This window comes from Colletes gigas, unplaced genomic scaffold, assembly GCF_013123115.1.
Source record: "Colletes gigas isolate AHSC1104 unplaced genomic scaffold, ASM1312311v1 Colletes_gigas_Sc00002, whole genome shotgun sequence".
NCBI classification, from domain to species: domain Eukaryota; kingdom Metazoa; phylum Arthropoda; class Insecta; order Hymenoptera; family Colletidae; genus Colletes; species Colletes gigas.
The window spans coordinates 6,034,569-6,054,874 of record NW_025106631.1 but is presented as its reverse complement, the minus strand read 5'-3'; the positions used below and the strand labels follow the sequence as shown (position 1 = coordinate 6,054,874).

Genomic DNA, 20,306 nt, shown 5'->3' with positions numbered 1-20,306 from the left:
ATTGATTCATAATAGTATTAATTATCCAAACTTTTCCACTTTTTTTTTTAATTTCTGGAGTTTATAATACGAAAATCTACCCTTTCTTATTACTGATTTTCAAAGAAAATGTTGATCTTTTTCAATTTTGGAAACAACCAGACGTCTGATGATGCCCAATTAGAATTACACAAAGGATCTATCTTTTTAATTAAAAATTCTTTTAAGAGATCGTTGCAACTCGTAGGAAACTGAAAGTTTGTACATTTAAACACCCGAGGTTATCAAATGCAGGTTAGGATTTGTTTATATACCCATTTACTCTCATAATGGCGTTTCTGGAGACCTTGGTTATCAATCAACTCTGCACATTATCGCGCAGAACCGTTCGAGTACCAACAGTGTTGTAACAAATGACAAATTGTTCGCGAATGATTAATGAAAACGTTATCCACGTTTCCAAAAATAGCCTGATTAATGGAAATTAGGTCAGGAAACGTTGCAACGACTAACACAGTGTTGTTTCCGAGGAGATTCACATCTTAATTATATCAGCCATTTCCTTCGCAGCGCGTTTTCTTGCGCAATGTCCACCGTTCTACGATTTATAATTCGAGACTCGGAAAGTGTCAGCGAAGATTTAGAGCAAAGTAAACCGTAATGCGGGAACAAATGCCACGTGGTGCGCGAGCAACGTTCCAAGCATCTTAAATTGCGCCAAGATTCTTATTGTCGAGTCATTAACGACGAATGAAAACTTTTACAACGTTCCCGATTAATAACGAGAACAGATACTCGCTTCGCTGAACGTTCATTCGGATTGTGCATCTCATTGTAATGCCTAACGCAAGGCATTAGGGAATTAAGGCGTTGGGAAACTGAAGCAGGATGTGCCTGTGCATGCATCTGCTGAAAGTATACTGGCAGAGAATGCGAGTTGTTTCACAAAGTTTAATATCGATAATATTATTTCTATGGGAAATATCGTATAAAGCTAGCGAGTAAACGCTTTGTTTTAGAGTTAGAAACAATATTACTCGATATTTACAAGTGTGGAACTTTGAAACGAAAAGTTCACTCGAATTATAAACGCTGTTATTGAAAGTTTAGTAAAATACTAAGGAACTTCGTAGAGTAATAAATTTAATTGTTTATTGATATCGAGCTTGGATTCAAACATAAGGAAATCATTTTGAAATGTAATTTAAAAAATATTTTTCTCCGTCTCTGAGATAAAGCGTTTATTAGCAAACTTTATGTAACATTTGTTTCACTTTTTGTAATATTAGCTAAGCGGGAGACTTCGTATAGTGCAATCTTTTAAGTAACCGACTAAATTAAATAATCTCTGACGGTGAGAATTCATTAAAGAAGTGACAAGAGCGTAGAGCAATAAGTAGAAGGAAAGTGTGCCTTTCGTTTTACTGCCACGATGACTTCCACACTAATTAAGATCATGGTCAAGTACTTTGATATTCCGATAATTACAAAAGCGTGTATCTGATTGTGAGCGAAAGGTGTGTAATTGGGAAGACACGTTTTAGAGATGAGACCAAAAATTTCGTGAATGATTTCTCACGCAGCCTCTAATTGCTGAGAATAATTATTTCATCCGAGATTAACGCCACGATATAGATAAATACATGAATTAGTTATTTAATTATATGTTTATATATAATATTTGTTAGACAGATACAAATTTAGTAGCAAAAATGCTGACGTAGAAAATTGTTCAATTAAAAAGTAAATATCACTTCGAATAAACAACATTTTAATTTACTACTAATTAAACAAATAAGAACATTATTCGAAATGATTATTTTTAAATTACCATTTGAAAAGAAATTCGCTCAGACCTCGCAAGTCCCATTATTTACTATTTGAAAGTATTTGAATGGATAATAGAAGGAAAAGAATAATGTTGAAATTGGAAATTATGTTTTGAAGATAGAATTTAGTTTAGATAGGAAATTTCGTAATTGACAAAGCTAAGAACTGAAAATCGAAACTCTTAGAAGTTAAAAACATTTGTAGTTATTTTCAAAAATCAATTTTGTGACTCACTATATCGAGATTCAGTACCCCGCGAACGATATTTCGTTTGAATTGCATCGGCGGATCTCAGAACACGAATCTCTAATAACTTAGTAGGTATTGCATGGAAGTAGCATTGCGTAGAAAGTATTGTTATTCATTATGGCGTGCATTGTGCAATTTAGGGTATTACAAGAACGTCTGAAAGTATATACGTTGGAAATAAAGTGTGCGTTAGGTACTAATTAGCGTCTTAATTCGACGCTACTGTAAAACGGGACATATTTGTCAAAGTGTTCTGAAAAGGGTTCATCATTTTTTTGTCGGTTCTCTCACCTCCGTGACCTAATCTCGAAACAACGGAATGTACATGACGTTGATGTACGATCACGAAAGTGACCCCAGAATGTTGCGCGTTATGAGTTAGACTGGAGCACTTGTATTCGCGCGTTAGGCAATACATATAAAACGTACAGCACTCGGGAGGATCGCCAAGACTTTCGAAACAGACGAACGAATTATGTTCAACAAGCAAGGATAATAATCTCAGGCGCAATAATGTTCCATCTTGTGAACGACCGACAAGGTGCAACGGACAATGATTCAAACGACTCGAAGACCGTTCTTTGGCTCTTGTCAAACGCACACCAGCGGGCAAAAGTTAAAAGGTACGAGAACCCGCGTGTATTGCAAAACAATAAGACGATCTCGATGGCTTCTTTTTAATTTGCTCGGTAGCAGTTTGCTTCTTGTTAAGAAAAGTTACGACAAATTAAAGTAAACTACCGACACTGACCTTACTTATTGCGGTGTAACACTTTAGAAGTGTTATGTTTATTGCGGGTATGACATTTATTAAACGTTTTATTACAAAGGCTCATTGTGAAATGACAGTCTTTCCCGCAAGAATGGAAATTTCGTTCCATCGTTTCTATAGTTTATAGGATGTGTTATGAATTATTCAAATATCGTGGAATGTCATTAAATGGATATTTTGGTTGTTAAGCTTGGAAATTTATAAGTATTGCGTAATTAAAATTTATTTTACTCAAAGGAAAAGGTATTTGTCTTCCAGTAGTAATATTTTAGAGTGAATTGATGGTTGTCAATTTTTGAAGTATTGCAACTTCGTAAAAAGAGTTTGTAAAAATTCAATAGAATATGGAAAAAATTGTTTCCGGTATTTGACGTGGCCCACCTGGTATTCAATTTTTCCTAATAACAAATGCATGTATTCTATTCACATGCATAAACATGATTGGTACACAGAAACGATATCATCGAAGATCGATTTCCCGTTGAAAGAGATAATTTCGCCTTTTACTCTAACTCGCGTCGACGATTCAGATAACGATACCACGAAAGTAAACGCAGAATGTCAAATCAAAACATTGGATCGCACGAGCTTAACCATAATTCACGTCGGCCAAAGCTTAATAATCGATCAACGCGGCAGGAAGTAGCGCGATTGTTAGTACCAAGTAAGCGGCGATAAGTCGCATCAAACTGGTATAAATTGTTAAGTGAATAAAACTGTGCCCATTGAACTGTCCGACGCTCCGATTTTCGTTATTTTACTCGAGTAACTTCGTATCTTATCCGTGAATCAGTGGTTTCATGCGTTTTCATTCTTAAGTATACAACAGGTCGAAAGAATTTCCACCTGACTAGAATTTTTTAGCAAATTTATTCGAATTTTATCATGTAGTTTTATATATATTTGTGCAGCACACTTGTGATTGTCAGGGCCACCCAAATTATTTTTTTTCGTCACTAAAAATGACTAGTGTCTACTTCTTTTAATTTTTTGAGTTTTACGTGTTTACATTTTTGTAAAATTTACATACACTTAGGCTTTTTCGACGAATTGTCTTGCAATTACCTTGAAATTTGAAGAAAGTTCCATTTCGTTTAGTTTACTCATAAGTTTTTCAACTTTTGAAGACATTGTACACAGCAGAACGATATCTTTATTGAATAATTTAATAATCTTTTATTCCAAATAAATGCATTAATATTGTTAGTAAATGGTAGTAGTCGAATAGATAGCTACAGAAATGGCAAAAAAAAAAAATAGACTAAGCATCTTACAATTTTATCGAACAAAAACCAGTTCATATATAACTTATTTTTCTTTACCTTCTGCGTTGCATTTCCTTTGAATTAAAGATTTTGTATAATCGTTCCGTAGATGATACGTAACACATGAGATGTATGAAATGTACATTGCTTCTTTTCATTACACAGTGGACGAAATTTCTATTATATAAGAACCCATTAAAGAGTTATCAAATTCTATAAGGTACGAGTGAATCTAAAAATGAAGTGTTTTTGTTCTACAGATTGAATCGAAAAGTAATTAATAAATTATTCACCCCTATCATTTGGGTTGTTACGAATTAAATAAGGTTACCAGTTTTTAACATACTTGTTCCAAATTATTCTAAATGTATTCTAAATGCACGTTCTCTATTGTCAGAATTTTTGCCCTTTTAATACAAAATAGTAATGTTCTTATAGAAATTTCGTCCACGAAATCTAGAGATGTACGAAGTGTCTTATATTTTTGTCCGGTATTGTAAATGATAATGAATCGTGGTAATACATTTGTGTGACGTATCAAAGAGTCGTGCAGGATCCCCCCTTCCAGAAGAAGTGCTTTCCTGCGCACGTATAAAACCGGTGAAAGCGCCTGCTGGCCCTCCAGAACATCGCGTAGTACGACAACAGCAGGAGCTCCGACGATTACCGTACCATCAGACATCGATCAAATAGATCAACAATCGACTTAACCTTCCAACAAATCCAAAACATCGTAGTCGAAAGTATTCGTTTCCTCGTCACGTGCAGTTGCTCGCGATTCGGTACCTCTCGCACTCGTCGGTTATTTGTGATTAGACTATCAATAGATCAGGAGTGACAATGAAGATGACAGTTGCCAGAACTCTGATCATCGTGTCTCTAATTGGAACACAGGTATTAGGATATCCTCCGCAAGGGAGACTCATGCCTGGTAAGTGAATTCATTTTCGTAAACGTTTCAGATACAATTTTACTCGGTGTTATTTTCTTTTAAAAAACTAGTGCATTTGTCAGAAGCTATTTCAAATCTATATAGTTGGATAAAAATTGTGAAGTATTTTTAAGCAGATAGGTGCTCTAATTTGATGTCGTTTATGTTTTTCTATGTTACTTTTCCCTTTCATTGTTATTAATCTTTTGGGTAATGTAGCACTTGTGGAAATGGGGTTGTTCTTCGTTTAAAGAAAAGAACTAAGAGTGACTAACAATAAGTATCTATAGAGTTTGTGAATAATGTTTTTCTTTGATCTTATATTCGTCAAAACGAGTTGCGTTCTAACCTCTGGATAGCTTGTTTGGAGTAAGAATAATGGGGATTTCTTTGTAGAAATTTTTGACAGAAATGTTTATGGTTAATATTGAAATACTGGTATTTATGCTGATAACAAGATAGTAGAAACGATAGTAAGCCTCACTAATATTTACAAATGATTAAAAGAGAATTAGAACCGGCCTTAACGAAGTGCATGCGCACCTGTCGAATTTTCAAAATTGATTTTCGATTTAATAGCACATTGCATTAACAAATTTTAATTCATTTTACAAGTTTTAGTTCAGATTTTAATTCAGATTACAAATAACTAGAATGTTAGAACTACGAGACATCTCTAAATCACCAGACTTACATTTTGATTAATATCGACTGTACTAAAGCCAATAAAAGTGTATTAAATATCGAAAGTATTTGAATATTAGCATATCAATATGGTGAAAGTACGAGTATGCAGGATGTCTTATTTTAATCGATATGTGTTACACAATGGGGGCGTTTCGGACAGTTAAATGTCTCAGCTAAATTTTAAACGAAATGATATATTCTCTTCGTGCAACATGTTTTCGTGAAAAAAAAAATACTGATTTGCATAGTTCGAGGTCATTCACGGTTACTCTGCCAATTAACGTGGTACATAATAGGCTACTCTTAATCTTGATACTCGAAAGAAAGTTCTTCGGTCTATATAGAGTTTCGCATGATATGTCAATTACAATTTCAAGCATTTGATTAGGGATACGTTGACAAGTGTCAGGTATCCTCTACTTCAAGTTGTCAGGAGTGGTAGGTTATTCGCGATACCCTTTGTTATTTAAATAACCCCACTTTCGCTTTGAGTGTAATCCGCATTCTTAACGATTACAGAACTATGTCGCTGAATCCGCTTGATATCATCTTTAAAATACGCCAATATTGTAAAATAGATACCTTAAAGGAATAATTTTCACTCGTTTGTATAAACGTACAATTTCTTAAATTATTAAATAAAATTATTTTTATGAATACTTACCGCTCCTAATACTTTTTCAAAGCCCTTGCACTGAAACGTTGTTCAAATAAAAATAATTAATTCCGTTGTGATTTTCAAATATTCTAAACACCGATGAATTTTACATAAATTAATTACAATAGTATACGCTATAGGGAATTTAATGTAATCTTTAATACGTTGATTTTATTGTTCAGCGTTAGCAAATACGATACAGCGCATAAAAGGCCCTAATCCCGTAAAGCTTACCACCTTCGTTCGATGCAATTAGTTCGCCAAGAGCGTCAATTTTGGCCAATTTTCTTTCTTCTCTTTTCCTTTCGTTTCTTCTTTCTTACGCTCGCCTTCATTCCAGACAATTATAGCCCTACCCGTTTTCCATCCTTCGTTTCTCTTTCGCTTTCATGAAAGTAGAACACTTCCTTCTACAGATGCTAATCATGGTAATCTCACGGTGTGCCGGCCCTTCGCTACGTGACAACATTCAAAACTGCTGTAGTACTTTACAAACGTTTGTACAAATTTCCTCTGTCCTTCAACAATATGTTTTCCATGCCGAACCTTGAACGCGTTAACCTTCTTCTGGATCGGCCACGTTTCAGAAACAACCGAGTCTCTCCACCATTTTTATTCTATATTACGTAAAAATATATTCTATGTACAATTTAATTTATATTGAAGTTTAAACTCACGTTTCTTGTAACCCTCTATAACTCAGTGAGACTTTGAGGTCACATATCCATTGTCTACATTTTTTAAGTCTAATTTAATTATATTATTAATATATATCGATTGTGATTTTAAAGAAATAATATGACCAACGAAAGAAATAATTTGTGTTTATTAAAATTTACTTTTCAATTTATTTCTCATTATTAGTATTACCAATGGTTTCGTATAATCTTTTTCAAAAGTCAAGATTTGGGTTATAGAGGGTCAATATAAATTAAATTATCGCATAACATCGCGAGCAGAGTATGGACAAATAACTTCTATGGAGGTGAAAGTTGCTGAAGCACTCAAAGCCATCGACGAGTTAGGGATTTGTATATCCAAACAATGCTAAAACCGTTTATGTATATTGATTACACACGCGTTCATTTAAACGAACTATAAATGGAGGGACATATTTTACCGAGCATTCTCGTCGGTAATCGTACCAGATTTCCATTGATCCGTATGGGTTTACCGTTACGTTTGGATCTTTACAACGTGTTTTTAATTGGCCAGGTTACCATGAAACGAAGGTTAAGAGTCCTTTTGAGGACGTTTAGTTTATTATCTTGCAACAACGGGGACCGTATCAACGTGTCCAGTATTTCCTTAGATTCTGCACGTATATTTACACATCGGGAGTGAAGCATCAACGGCGATTCTTATAAGCGATCATTGCAAATACCTACATCGACAATAATATTATTTTTTCGTTGGCTCTGCATCGATCGATAAAAATATTTTTCACGAACGAAGGAACGTGCAAGAATGTAGAAACATTGACGAATACCATTTGCATACTAAGAACAGAATAATTATCCAAGAAAAAAATAATCTACCAAGAACAGAATATTTTTCCAAGAAATAATTGATCAAGAATGTTAATTAAGTAGTACAAAGACAAGTAGAAAATTTCTTTACACGTAACAATGGTTTAAATTTGGAATGGTTGGAACAAGCAGAGGATGTCCTCCCAAAAAATTGATAAAAAATTTTTTGTTTGATTTACATATTAGAAACTTTACATCTTCAATAAAGAACTCGTAATTAAAACAGTAACAATCAGTAACAAATTACATTGTGCAATTGCATAAATAAACTATACAATTTCGAAATAAATAAATTTTTGATAGAAGTATCAATAAAAGAACTTCGTTTCTATGATTCGTAAGTAGCTGAAACGTGAGGTCTCCAATATAAAAGAAAAGAAAAATCGTTTTTCGTTTCTCAGAGAAATCTGTCGGTAGAAAATGGATTTTTCCAAGAATTTAATCAGACTCGAACATTTCTACACAAAAGACAACGTTCGTATCCGTGTATTATAGATTTAGGCTTGCAAAGTATTACTCGGGGAGCACGTGTCTCCGATCCCCAATGCAAAACGGGTTTGAAGGTCGGCTTGCGGCGGACTATGTTGTACAAGAGTCGCGAAGACGACGCCGTGGTTAATTGACAGGACGACCGGTCGCGTGAATCGAATGGAGTGTCTGACACGTGCACGTGACTCGGTCATGCTTTTCCTTCGATGGTATTAACCCGTACGAGGAAAGGCGTATGAGCCGTGACTTTCTTTCTCGCTTGGTCGTTCTCTGTCTGGTGTTGATCGGCTACAGTTAGCACGTGCAAAAGCACGTGGAATCACGTGCAGCACGTAATCCCGACGTCAGTGTGCCCGTAGAGGAATTATTATTATCCTTGGTTGCCCCACATCATCGCTAGTTTCTCCATCAACACCAGTCACCCGAGCTTACGTCCGTCTTTGCTCGTCGCCCTTGCTCCTGTATCGATGTTTCCTGGCAAAAATCCACTCGTAGTCCTTGTTCTACGGTACGCGACGCCAACGTACCTAGAATGAATCATGAAAGTATTCCAACGCCCACCATCACAAATTTTAAACAATAAATACATGCCTGTTAAACTCAAGTCCTGAAAATAATTTGTTAACTACTGTAAGATACAAGGGTCAAGGTTATTCAGGATGTTTAAATATTTTTACATTTCTGTGCTACTGTACAACACGTTGACCAATAAAAGTTTGAATTCATCTTTTTATTTTTATCTTGTATTATTTTTAAAAAACTTAATTTCTTTAGGGAAGTGTTTTCATCCTTAAAGTTGTTTTATTGCCACAATAAAAAATTGTTTTCTTAATAGAGCCACTTGAACTACATGTCGATGTTTTCTTCAATGGTTCTTCGCAACAAATGTATCGTAACTTCTAGAAATATTATTAAGTTTGTTTCAAATTTTGCACGAACAAACTTGATATTTGTATCTTGTAATAGTTGCATTACTTTCAGGGCTCAAGTTTGATAGGTATATTTTTATTTTAATATATATTTTTATGTAATGTTTTAGTTCGAATACTTTCGCGATTCCCTATATAAACGCAGCGGGGTGAAACACAACGGAACTTGTTTGCAGAGACTGCACAACTTCCTCGACTTACGTAGCAGCGGTTTCTTCGTGTTAAAGCTTTGCACGCGAACGTTATCGACTGCCAGATAAGGCTGCCGATGAATTAACCGAGTTCGGAGTAAATTGAAAACCGGAAGTCCATCGAGGGAACGCGTGTCAGTTTATGGTATCTCTTAGAAGCACAATAGCAATCTATATCACGATCGTACAGTAACCGTAATTGAACAATTATTCGGAAGAAAATTCTTTCCTCGAGATAGGCTTTTTTTCTATATCATTTTTAGAATCTACAATTCATATTAGATTATCCCACAAGTCATGGCATTCTTATAGCGCTTTAGATGAACCTTTATATGTTATTTATAAAGGAATTTTCTCAGTTCTTTGTGTCATTAATCCAATTTGTCAATTCATTTTAGAATATAAAAGTAGAAGTGGTCAATTATAAAATTAAATGATTACTATTAGACTATCTTAATAATATTATAAATTCGTGGTATTAAAATTTGTTTTTATAAATGATTAGTCGTATATAAAAAAAAGAAGTATATGAATTGTTTTATGGTATAGAACATTAAAGCATTACGTTGTGAACGGACGTTGTAAAAGTATAATTAATTTCCAATTGAATATCTACAAGGAACTGAGCTAAAAACATAAAAAACAACGAGTGGGCGCGTACGTAGATGCAGTAAGTTATTATTAGTGAAATCAAGGTACATAACTAAATGCGCGGAAGTGAATTTACCGTACATGAGCCTTCAACGCTCTGGATATGCAAATTTCCTATTACTACTGCTCACTTACGACAGATACAAGTCCCCAAGGTTATGAGTATAGCAAGGTTATTTCTTGATTATTAATTTGTGTGTCACATTCGTAATTTCAAACATTAGAAATCGTTACTTTCAAGATATTTTAATCGACTCTGTTTTTTTACCACGCGTACGTTTTGTTCATTTGCAAACATATTATCCATTAATTGATTCACTTTACTTTAATACTAGTAAAAAGCATTCGTCAAAATACTTTCATAAAGCAAAAAATATTAGAAATGCTCGTGAAAAACGAATCAATTAATATTCCTCGAATAAGCCATATTGGGTACTTTTTTCCAAATCCTGATTTTTACACGTCTCGCGTTTTCACAATTATAATTAAAAATCTGTAGATATCAACGGTTCTAATCTATCCTGTATGGAACTCGAATGATTTTTCTTTGCTTGGAGGCAAATTAAACTCGAAAATATGAATGATATTTCTATCGACAGCGAGTTAACTTTTGCTAGGTCATAGTATATAATAGATACCTTCACCCCGAGTCACATTTGGCTCGACTCGAATACGTCAAAGACGTAAAACTGGAAATTTGCAAAGATTGCTAGGTTGCACTGGCCGCGTTTAATTACGCGCGCACTTTTTGCGAACAGCAATATCCAAAGCGACCGAACGAACTGTCGTAAGAGCGGCTATTCTTCCTGCTCGTGTTTTCGTGACTCGAACACGATCCCATACCCAAGGGATTTTTCGAATGCGTGGCAATGCTCGAGCGATCTTATTGGCCACGGCAAGTGTATTGACTTAAACATCAACTTTCTACGATACAGAAAATGTTATTAGTTTCGACGTGACTTGGAGATTTACGGGAAAATAAATGCGTACGTTTATTGTACCGTACGAGAAAAAACCCCAAAGGACCATGTGGCTCGAATCCGTAGCAGCAATTAACATTGTTCGGTTGTCGTTATTATAGTTTTACGGTGATTTATTGCAGCTTTAGGATGGTGGGTTCAATACAGGTTCGTTTCGTTCGATTGCTAATATACTTTTTACCTTCTCGCGAGTACAACGCGTTCGTTAATACCAAATATTACAGTACGATTGGTACACTGGAGGCCATATTGCCGCGAAGCTGCTATCTTCTCGCTCCTTTCTTTTCATTTTTACTCGAGAAACTACGCCAAAGAACTGATCCTTAATTCTGCGGCGAACAGAAACCATTGAAATAGCGGAAATTCTGTTGGTCGAATTGCGTCACACGATGTGGTATTTCTTACTTCTCAAACACGTGAATTTCTTTTGTAGCTTATATTAATGAAAGTTTCCTTGGATTAAAAGTGTATTTTTTCTGATTCGGTGCCTAATTTCTATTTTATATCGTTTTTAAAATTCCTTAAGCTTCGATCTCTTGTTTATTGAAAGAAGCATGAGGGTAAAGTAGAATCATTCTCAGAAAATTTACACATAATAGACCCGGGAGAAATGACTGTTGTATGTTTGTGTACATCTAGCTTAATTTAAAAACAATTTTGTTAAATCTGCTTTGTGTCGAACGAAATTTAAGTAACTCCTAATTAGTAATGTCCAGTTTCACAGCCATTGATATTTAAAAATATCATTCTAAGCAGAAAATTTAATAGTCGTAACCGCTGAACAAGCAATTAAACTGTTTACTATCGTGCATTATCTTTGCCTCGTAACGTTATACGATTAGCGTTAAAGTGCAATTCTTACAATTATCTTCTGGTGCATCTAGCCAAGGGACCGCCACAGACAGTTGTTATAGAATTTCTGATAAAATCTCAGCACATACAGATCTTTAACACGTACTTACCGAGATGAAACACTGCCTAGTTAGCAGATCATTTCTCCCAATCTAAACGGAAAATGCCATTTTAAGATTTTCTTGCGGATAACCTCTGAAATACGAGCATTCTCGGACGTAAATTACGTAAACGAAAATTGTTCTGTACGTAATATGTATTGTGTATCACGGTACTTTGGGTTAAATTTGTCCGTCGTTAATTAATCGTTGGAAAAGTATCGTTTTACTTCTTGCAGGGAGAAGTCTCAGAGTCGTTCGCTTTTCAATCGCATTCGCATAGTTCTAAGTGTTAAGGAACTGAATTTTATGGTAAAATTGGTCATTGTTTACGGGGTATTCAAGATTAAAGTTTTTCCAGGGTTCATTTTATGAATTTTAACTATATACGTTAGATATCCTTTCAATTTTTTCAATTACTTTTGAAATATTTTTTTCAACCCTTGTGTCAATAATTTAAATATTTCTGTTTGTTCAGTGACCATAATTCGATTACTGATTTCAATCGCCAAAGTGATTCACAAAAAAACGTGCTACATTTAGGGTGACAAATAAAACCTAACCTTAACCTTTATTCTATAATTACAAACTGTGTTCGATTTTGTTATATACGAACAAAAATATTGAGTCACATGGATCGAAAAAGATTGGTTTCGTAAATCAGTGATCAGTCAATACACGACTCCAATCGCTATATCAATGTGAAACCGAGATCCTTGGAATATACCTTTGTCCGGATAAGAATTTATTCGTTGCTCGATAGAACGTTATCGTTGTTTGTTGTTGTTCGTTGGAGGGAAACGTGTTCAACGCTGACTATGGTTTCGGGCGTATACGTTGCCGAGGTTTTTTCGCCGTTCGTCTTTTACGATCGTCGAGCCGCACGGGTTCAGGTTAGACTTGATTTCCGTCGAGCTATAAACGCGTTGATACTGTTGCACCTTTATGTAGAATTCACGTGCACGAGAGCGTGGCAGCCAGTGCACTGTCCGATGCACGTGACGAGAGGCGCATTGCGCCGGGCACAGTCACGTGCACCAGTCAAGCACTCCGGACTCGCTATGGTAAGGGAATGTACAGATTTGTCGACGTATTCGACGCACACGATGAAATATACATGAATCATATGAGACGTTCGTGCGTTCGTCCGTTTTGGTAAAATCCGTTCGCTGCCTTTGTCTCAAATAGCTGACAAACTGGTAAGAAAAGAATTTCAGAAGAATTCGGCGAAAAATGTGTTTCTAGAATGCGGTTACGCGGAGGTAACGGATCCAACTGTATTTCAAACGGAGCACGATTATATTAACATCAACTTTGTAACGTTATACTTAGGGGTTAGTATGAAAAAACAATTTAATAAAAGAAAAACTACTTAAGATAAAAAAATAGTTTTAAAGATCTCGACAAAATTTAGCAATAATAAAACTTTCACCTTTTGCAGTAAAAATATATTTTGATCCGTTAAACATTCTTTCTTGGTTCTAATTTTATACTCGAGCCATAAATAAAGATTATACCTGCTCTAAGCTTGATTTATCAACGTGAATGACTATCCGGCTTAGCAAATCCAGGCTATCAAATTTCAGAATTTATGTGCACGAAAGGGCTTCTGAAAAATATTAAACGCCAATTTTCTAAATTTAACAAATAATAATACAAATTTTCATAGATTTTTTGGAACTGGAAATCGGCTCGGCTCGTTGTAAAAAATTCATTTCGATCGAGAGTATATGGAGAATTATTAAGACAAATACGTAAAAATAGTCTCTCTTTAATCACTGTCAACGTTGTGTAATTCTTTAACTATATTCCACGCATGCAAAGTTGCGTATGCTCGCAAATAGGGGAAGTTGGAGCGTAATATTTCGCATAAGTCAACGTCATATCCTATACCAAACAATAATGGTGCTATTAACGTTTTTTTCCCCCCCCGTACGTGCGGTTAAGAAAATACGTGCGCTACCGGTGTATATGCGGTAACAGTAGAATTCTTGCACGTTTTAGTTTTTAATGTGTAAATCTTTCTACAACAACCTGCGGAACGTATACGTACGTTACATGTTTATCCGTGTAGACCGCCACGGTCCAACGGGGTTCTAGAGCGGCTAATATTGTCAGCTTGGACCATTTTCTAGGTCAGCCTTGCTCTACGTCTAATAAGTAATTACGCTTATTGACCACTTATAAACCACAGGACGCATGACTCCTTGCCAATCGGAATCCGGTTCTATTTTGTCACCTTGAATTTAACGTTCCGTTAATGGTTGGACAATTCATTTGTGAAAGATTAGAATTATATTCGAAGGGGGTCCACCTCATCACCGAATTATGGGAAATTGTGAAAAACAAAATCTTTGGTTTCAAAGGGGAAAAATATAATTGTACTAGTTATACTATTCGTTGAGAATTTTTTAAGTTATTTGGAGGTCTACTTTATTTTTTTAAATGTAGGTTTATATTTCTGTTTCCTGTTAACTTTGATCAGACTTTGTTTGAAGATATATTTATTAAAATGAAGCCAATAAAAATGAAATTTCAATATACAATAATATAAGCTGCAGCAGATGAAGTATAAATTGATGTTTGAAACCTATGAAACTTATGGTTGAAAATTGACGACCGACTCTTACATTATTCCTTAAGATTTGTTCGACAAAGTTTCTTGAAACAATTCGATTCGTCAATGTTTCGAGGATCAGAGATTGTTGTTCCTTGAAACACATGAATTTTGTGTTGACACCGGCTGAAACCGTGCGGGTGAAACCATGAAGTTTCGTAACATTCGCACGTATCAAATGCTAAATGGAATAGAAACACGCGATCTAAGAGACGCGGACGGACGTCGATCGACGAGTTTCGTTTCAACGTTTTCCATTCCCGGAGACGAGAATGCGCAGACAGCTAGCTGGGATGAAAAAAAAAGACTGTCGTAAGGATAGGTTTTACAACACTTCTCTTCGAGTGAAATTGAGAGATTACGTGCATCTCCTTGTTCGTCCTTGTGCACTTAGGAACGATCTTCGCGAACTTCCTGCATTCGTGCGATTTTTCTAAAGTGCATTAGCGATGGCGAGTTACAACCTGCATTTTTTAAATTTTCCATAAAACGAGTTCGTTTCATTTCCCTTTTACGGCCACCTCGAACGAAAAGGCACTTATGCTTCAAACGAACCTATGATTTCGTTTTGATTTTTTTTGGGGCGTTATAGTTCTTTAAAAATCAATTTTGTTTATTACCTAATTTTTGAAGTGTACAACCTTGCAAAATATTGTAGAAGAGGTTGAAAAATTAAGCAATATCTATTGTAAAAAAAATTATATTGCAAGAAAATCGTGATCTTTTGAAGTTTAAAATAAAAATATATATATTTTGCCTAATAGATTTCTATTATTTCTGTCGTTCGGTTATGTTTCAGTAGATCTCGTGCTACCATTTTGAAACGTGTTGTGCCTTGAGCATTATTCAGTGTTCGAGTGTAGTCAACAAGTTGAGATTCCGGGTCGAAGGATCACCACTCGTGCATGTCGAGCGTCTATATTGCAGTCATCCTTGAACGTAAAGATGCAGTCATGCTTAGTTTACAGTTAGTAGTCGAGCAAAGAGGGAGAAACAATGAGTAATCTCTCGGGCATTTAAAAAATTCACACCTACGCTCTCCCTTATCTTTGTCGCCGATTGTTTTGCTTTAACCTTTGCCCAAGTAAATACGTACGCGTCGATTAGGTTGCAACACTGTTTGTCGGCGTGTCCGGATAAAAGTTTTAACGAGTACGTTTACGTTGTTTTCGTTTTGTCATATACTTTCGCTTAATTAAATTTAACGAGCTAGAAAGGATTTTTAATCTCCACCCAAGGAAGGAAATTAAAAATCGTAATCGGTGTAGGTAATATTTCGTTGCGTCGTTTTTTCTTGGGTAATTAAAAATACGAAAGCAGAGAAAGCGATTTTACGGTGCCAAGATTGTTTACAACTTGCTGCTCGTACGCATCTTGAATTGCAACAAAATTGGCAACTTTCCGAATTGAGCCATTTCTTCGTAGATGTCGAGAAGTATCAAGGAAGTAGATGTAGAAGGAAACGATGGCGCGAGTAAGGGTAGAAACAGGTTTCCGTGGTTTCTCTTGGTAACGAGAATCAGTTTGGTAATCAATGGAAATGTCCTGTTTGTTATTGTTGCTAAATTTTTATTTATTTTTATTTAAATATGAGCCTGAGAGTAGAATGACTGAAATTTTTTATTTTTTACAACGGGATGAAAATTCCACGGGGAAAGAATTTTGTGAATAATCTTGTTCGTGCCAACTTTAGTTTGTATAGAATGTGCCAATTACTAAACTTAAAGAAATCACTGTAAGTGCCGATCTTAGTTACTTTTTAAGTGGTTGTATAACAAAGAAAGCGGATTGTTTAATAATTCAACAGTTCTTGTGGAAAGTAGCGCAAGTGCCAAATGGTAAATTATTCAGGACGAAGAAAAAACAGGATCCGGCTGTAATTATTGCTAAATTTTTTTTTATTTCTTGCGTAAATGCGTGGCTAAGGATTGAATAACTAGAATGCATAAGATCCCCTTCGACTCGAGGAGAAGACTATGTGCTAATTACTAAACTTCAAGAAAACACCATAAGTGCCGATTTCATTTACTTTTTAAGTGGTTGTATAACAAAGAAAGCGGATTGTTTAATAATTCAACAGTTCTTGTAAAAAGTAGCGTAAGGGCCAAAATCAGGATCTGACTAAATATTTCTAAATTTTTATTTATTTTTACTTGAACCGTAATGCATAAGAAATTTCATATTTTTCAAATTAATTCGATGAAAATTTCATAGAAAATGAATCAATTTTGTATAAAATTTTGTGTGTACCACCTTTCGGATCTCCTTTATTTCTAAAGTAGTTGTGTAACGAAGAAAGCTGTTTTTATAATCACTCTTTTAATGTCATCCGACGTTCACAAATCCAGAAAAAGTCAAATTTGTTGTTTTTTTTAATGGAATGGTGAATTACTTGAATAGTTCTCCTCTAATGCGATATTTTTATTGTCTTGCCAAAGCGTGATAATCAAATTTTTGTCGATGTAAGTAAATGGAAAACAACTCGAAGATTCTATTTAATCGTTTCCGTGCATACAGAGCAGATGTAAAGAGAATTATAAGAAAAGGAGGATAAGTTCCGCGCGGTATCGCGACTATGCCGAGTATGCAGGTAAATATAAACCCTATTAGGCCACAGGCTCCACGCTGAGTACAAGACCTGCTCTCGTTGTTAATCTCTGGTAATTGAAAGACATAAACACGGGCCAATCTCGACCTAAAGGTTAAGTCCTTTTCTGACAATCACCCGCTTGGTGCACGTAAGAAAGAATACCTTACGCCGAGCGATATATCTTTATCAGGATAGTCCGGTGACAAACATAATGGCTATACTGGACAAGGTATCGAATGTTCTCCATCCCCCCTCTGTCTCTCTCTTCGATCCAATTAACGACTAGATTTACGAAGCCCGTCAATTTAACTTATTTCAGATTTCATACGTAAATTCACGGAACCGATATTATTTATACATTATTTACTAGCAATTTCTATTCAATTTGATCAATGTAACCGATACGAATATACATATATCCTAATTAAAAGAAAAGCTGCACTTTAATACGACCGACAATATGACGGAATTTGATGAAAAGGTGACGTACGAAACGCAAGTAATTTTTGAAAATTATTTCTGGGATAATTATTAAATAAATATTAAATTCATACAGACCAATGTATTTACTAATTAGGGACGAACGTTTTCAAAATAGAGTCAAAACTCTCGTCTTTGGTGCGTGTTCGTCGAGGTTTCTCTCGAGAAAATCATCAAATTTTGAGTTTGTACCTTAGCGTACGTCGGCAGATGCGTTCTTCACCTACTTCCACGTATGCCATCCCATCTTTCCCGTCTCTCGTTGACTCATCATTGTACCGTACACGCGCACATTCACCAGCCAGAGCAACTCCGGCTGAATCGTAGGTCGCATGCGATGCGGTCCCTGGCATCATTTTCCGAGAGAAATAAATTGTACCAGGATCGTATATCTGCGAGGAAAGAATGTTGAATAAGAATATTTTTCTACGGCGTTTACAAGTGTCAACGAGGCTCCTTGTTTCGTAGACAACCGATTTCTGCGACAAAGAACTCATATTCTTCTCGCCTTACGGTCATAAGCATTTGGATAATTGAGAGATTCAGATAAAGAAATTAATATCTCTCTTTCGTTCGCGTTCCAAACTATTATTTATGCGTTCAGTTTTTCTCCTCGATGTCTTTGCACTAAATAGGAATCCGCGTCACGAGGCTTGACCGAAAATTAATTATTCAATTAGTAAAACCGATGAGCGAGAAGGAGAAACGAAGTTCGATCAACTAAGGATCATGATCAATTTAATTACCTGAAACCGGCTGCGAATTTTTTTTTACGTAACAGCGCATTCTTCCTGGAGAACGAAGGTAAACGTTTGTGATACCTTAACCGGTGGAAAATTGTCTCTTATTTCTCAATTAAGAAGGAAACGGTTTGAAGTGTATCGCGTCGCTTGGTCTCTTTTTACTGGCAAAGGCTTTCGATATTGGGACAGTGAGAGGATGAAAGAAACGGTAAGAGGTGATGAATGAGCATGAAATGATATGGGCAGGTCTAAAAAACCATTACGCGTGTCGTTGACCGAAACGATCGCATAAATTTGTTGACATAGCATAAATTCGCGTGTCAAGGCGTTCTGACTGCACATGCTCAATAACCTTTCACCAAGGTAAATGCGAATACTCTTTGTACGGTGTATAGTGGCCGAGTGATTTAAAAATATCGACGGTTAAAAAGCGAGATAGATCATGATCAACGAATCGAACGATTGGGAACTTTGCCAGCATAGATTGACTGTCAAAACTGTTGCACTAATTGACATCGAGGATTAAACGTTAGATAAACACTTCCAGTAAATGTTAATTTTATTGGGAATTCAAGTAACTCTGTTACATTCTTTCAAAATCTCACTTTTAGAAAAGAGGTTGGAAGCTTAAAATTAATTTAGTCAAATTTCAAAATCGTACATATATCAAACACATCAAAAGTTTACTTCTGTCAGATACAGCGAGTTACAAGATTATTGGCACAGGTTTTTAAAAAAGAAAGGGTGGATGAAATAATTTACAAAAGTAATTTTTCTACGTCGTGCACATTTTGTACCCGTAACTTCACCATATTATTTCTTACAAGTAGTATATTCACCGTTGAGAAATTATTGACGACACACCTGTGCCATCTTTTTGACCCGGACTGTATTTTCCAATGCGTCGGGACGCATCGCTGAATCGGCATTATTTATTACGTATCCAGATTAATAACCGCATCGGAGATTGGACGAAGCTGTCAGTTCTTCGTTCGATGTCTGAATGCATCTCTTGGGGGTTTCGTAAGGAATTATTCCCGCGCATTGACGCCTCTATGTGCAAACGCGATTGTTCAAGATGCATAATAGGCGACCACCGAAGGAACGCGACGATAGAAATCTAAGAATCCGTTTATACGGGTCGTTCATGATTAAAGGATAAGATCTACGGCAACGTTCGAGGCGGACACAATGACTGGAGAACCGTTCTACCGTGCTCTTCGTCACGAGACGAAGTGGCGGCAGAGATACGCCGCGGTTTTATGCAAATGCGGCAATGTGTCGAGATAATCACGAATACACTTGCAAACTGCATCCATTCTCGAGAAACTAGATTCCCTTGATCTTGCGCGCTGAAAGAATTATTCCGCGCCGCGGCACGATATGGCGCGAAACAGTAAAAATAATCACGCTCCTATATATTGCCGTTACAATACTAAACGGATACCATTACACCCACGATCGGTTAGGTTAGCACCTCCTTCTCGTTCCCTTTCAGATATTTCCTTTTCTTCTGGCTCCGCGTCTCTCGATTAACGACGATATTATTCTTATTATCGAGTGTGCGATCCTGTATTAAAACAGGACGAAACGATTATTTCTTTTTTACGACTCCCATATACTTCCACTCGCAAGTGTTAGGACATTTGCAAGAAATGTTGTCAACCTTAATGAAAGAAAATAATCTTGGGTTGTTTTAAAGGCTCCATAAGTTCAATTTTCTCAAAGATTTATTTAGAGTATGAGGTTGTAAAAATCTTTGATATATTATAATTTTCTTCTTGTT

The 20,306-nt window shown here is 35.8% G+C and overlaps 1 protein-coding gene across 1 annotated transcript in view; it reads left to right on the top strand.

The window, feature by feature from the left end:
- The first annotated feature begins 4,935 nt into the window (after nt 1-4,935).
- The window catches only part of LOC122401465, a 65,694-nt gene continuing 50,323 nt past the window's right edge, over nt 4,936-20,306 (top strand). Inside the window, exon 1 of the mRNA XM_043403611.1 lies at nt 4,936-5,026. Coding sequence (XP_043259546.1) covers nt 4,936-5,026 — 91 coding nt within the window. The remainder of the gene's footprint in view (nt 5,027-20,306) is intronic.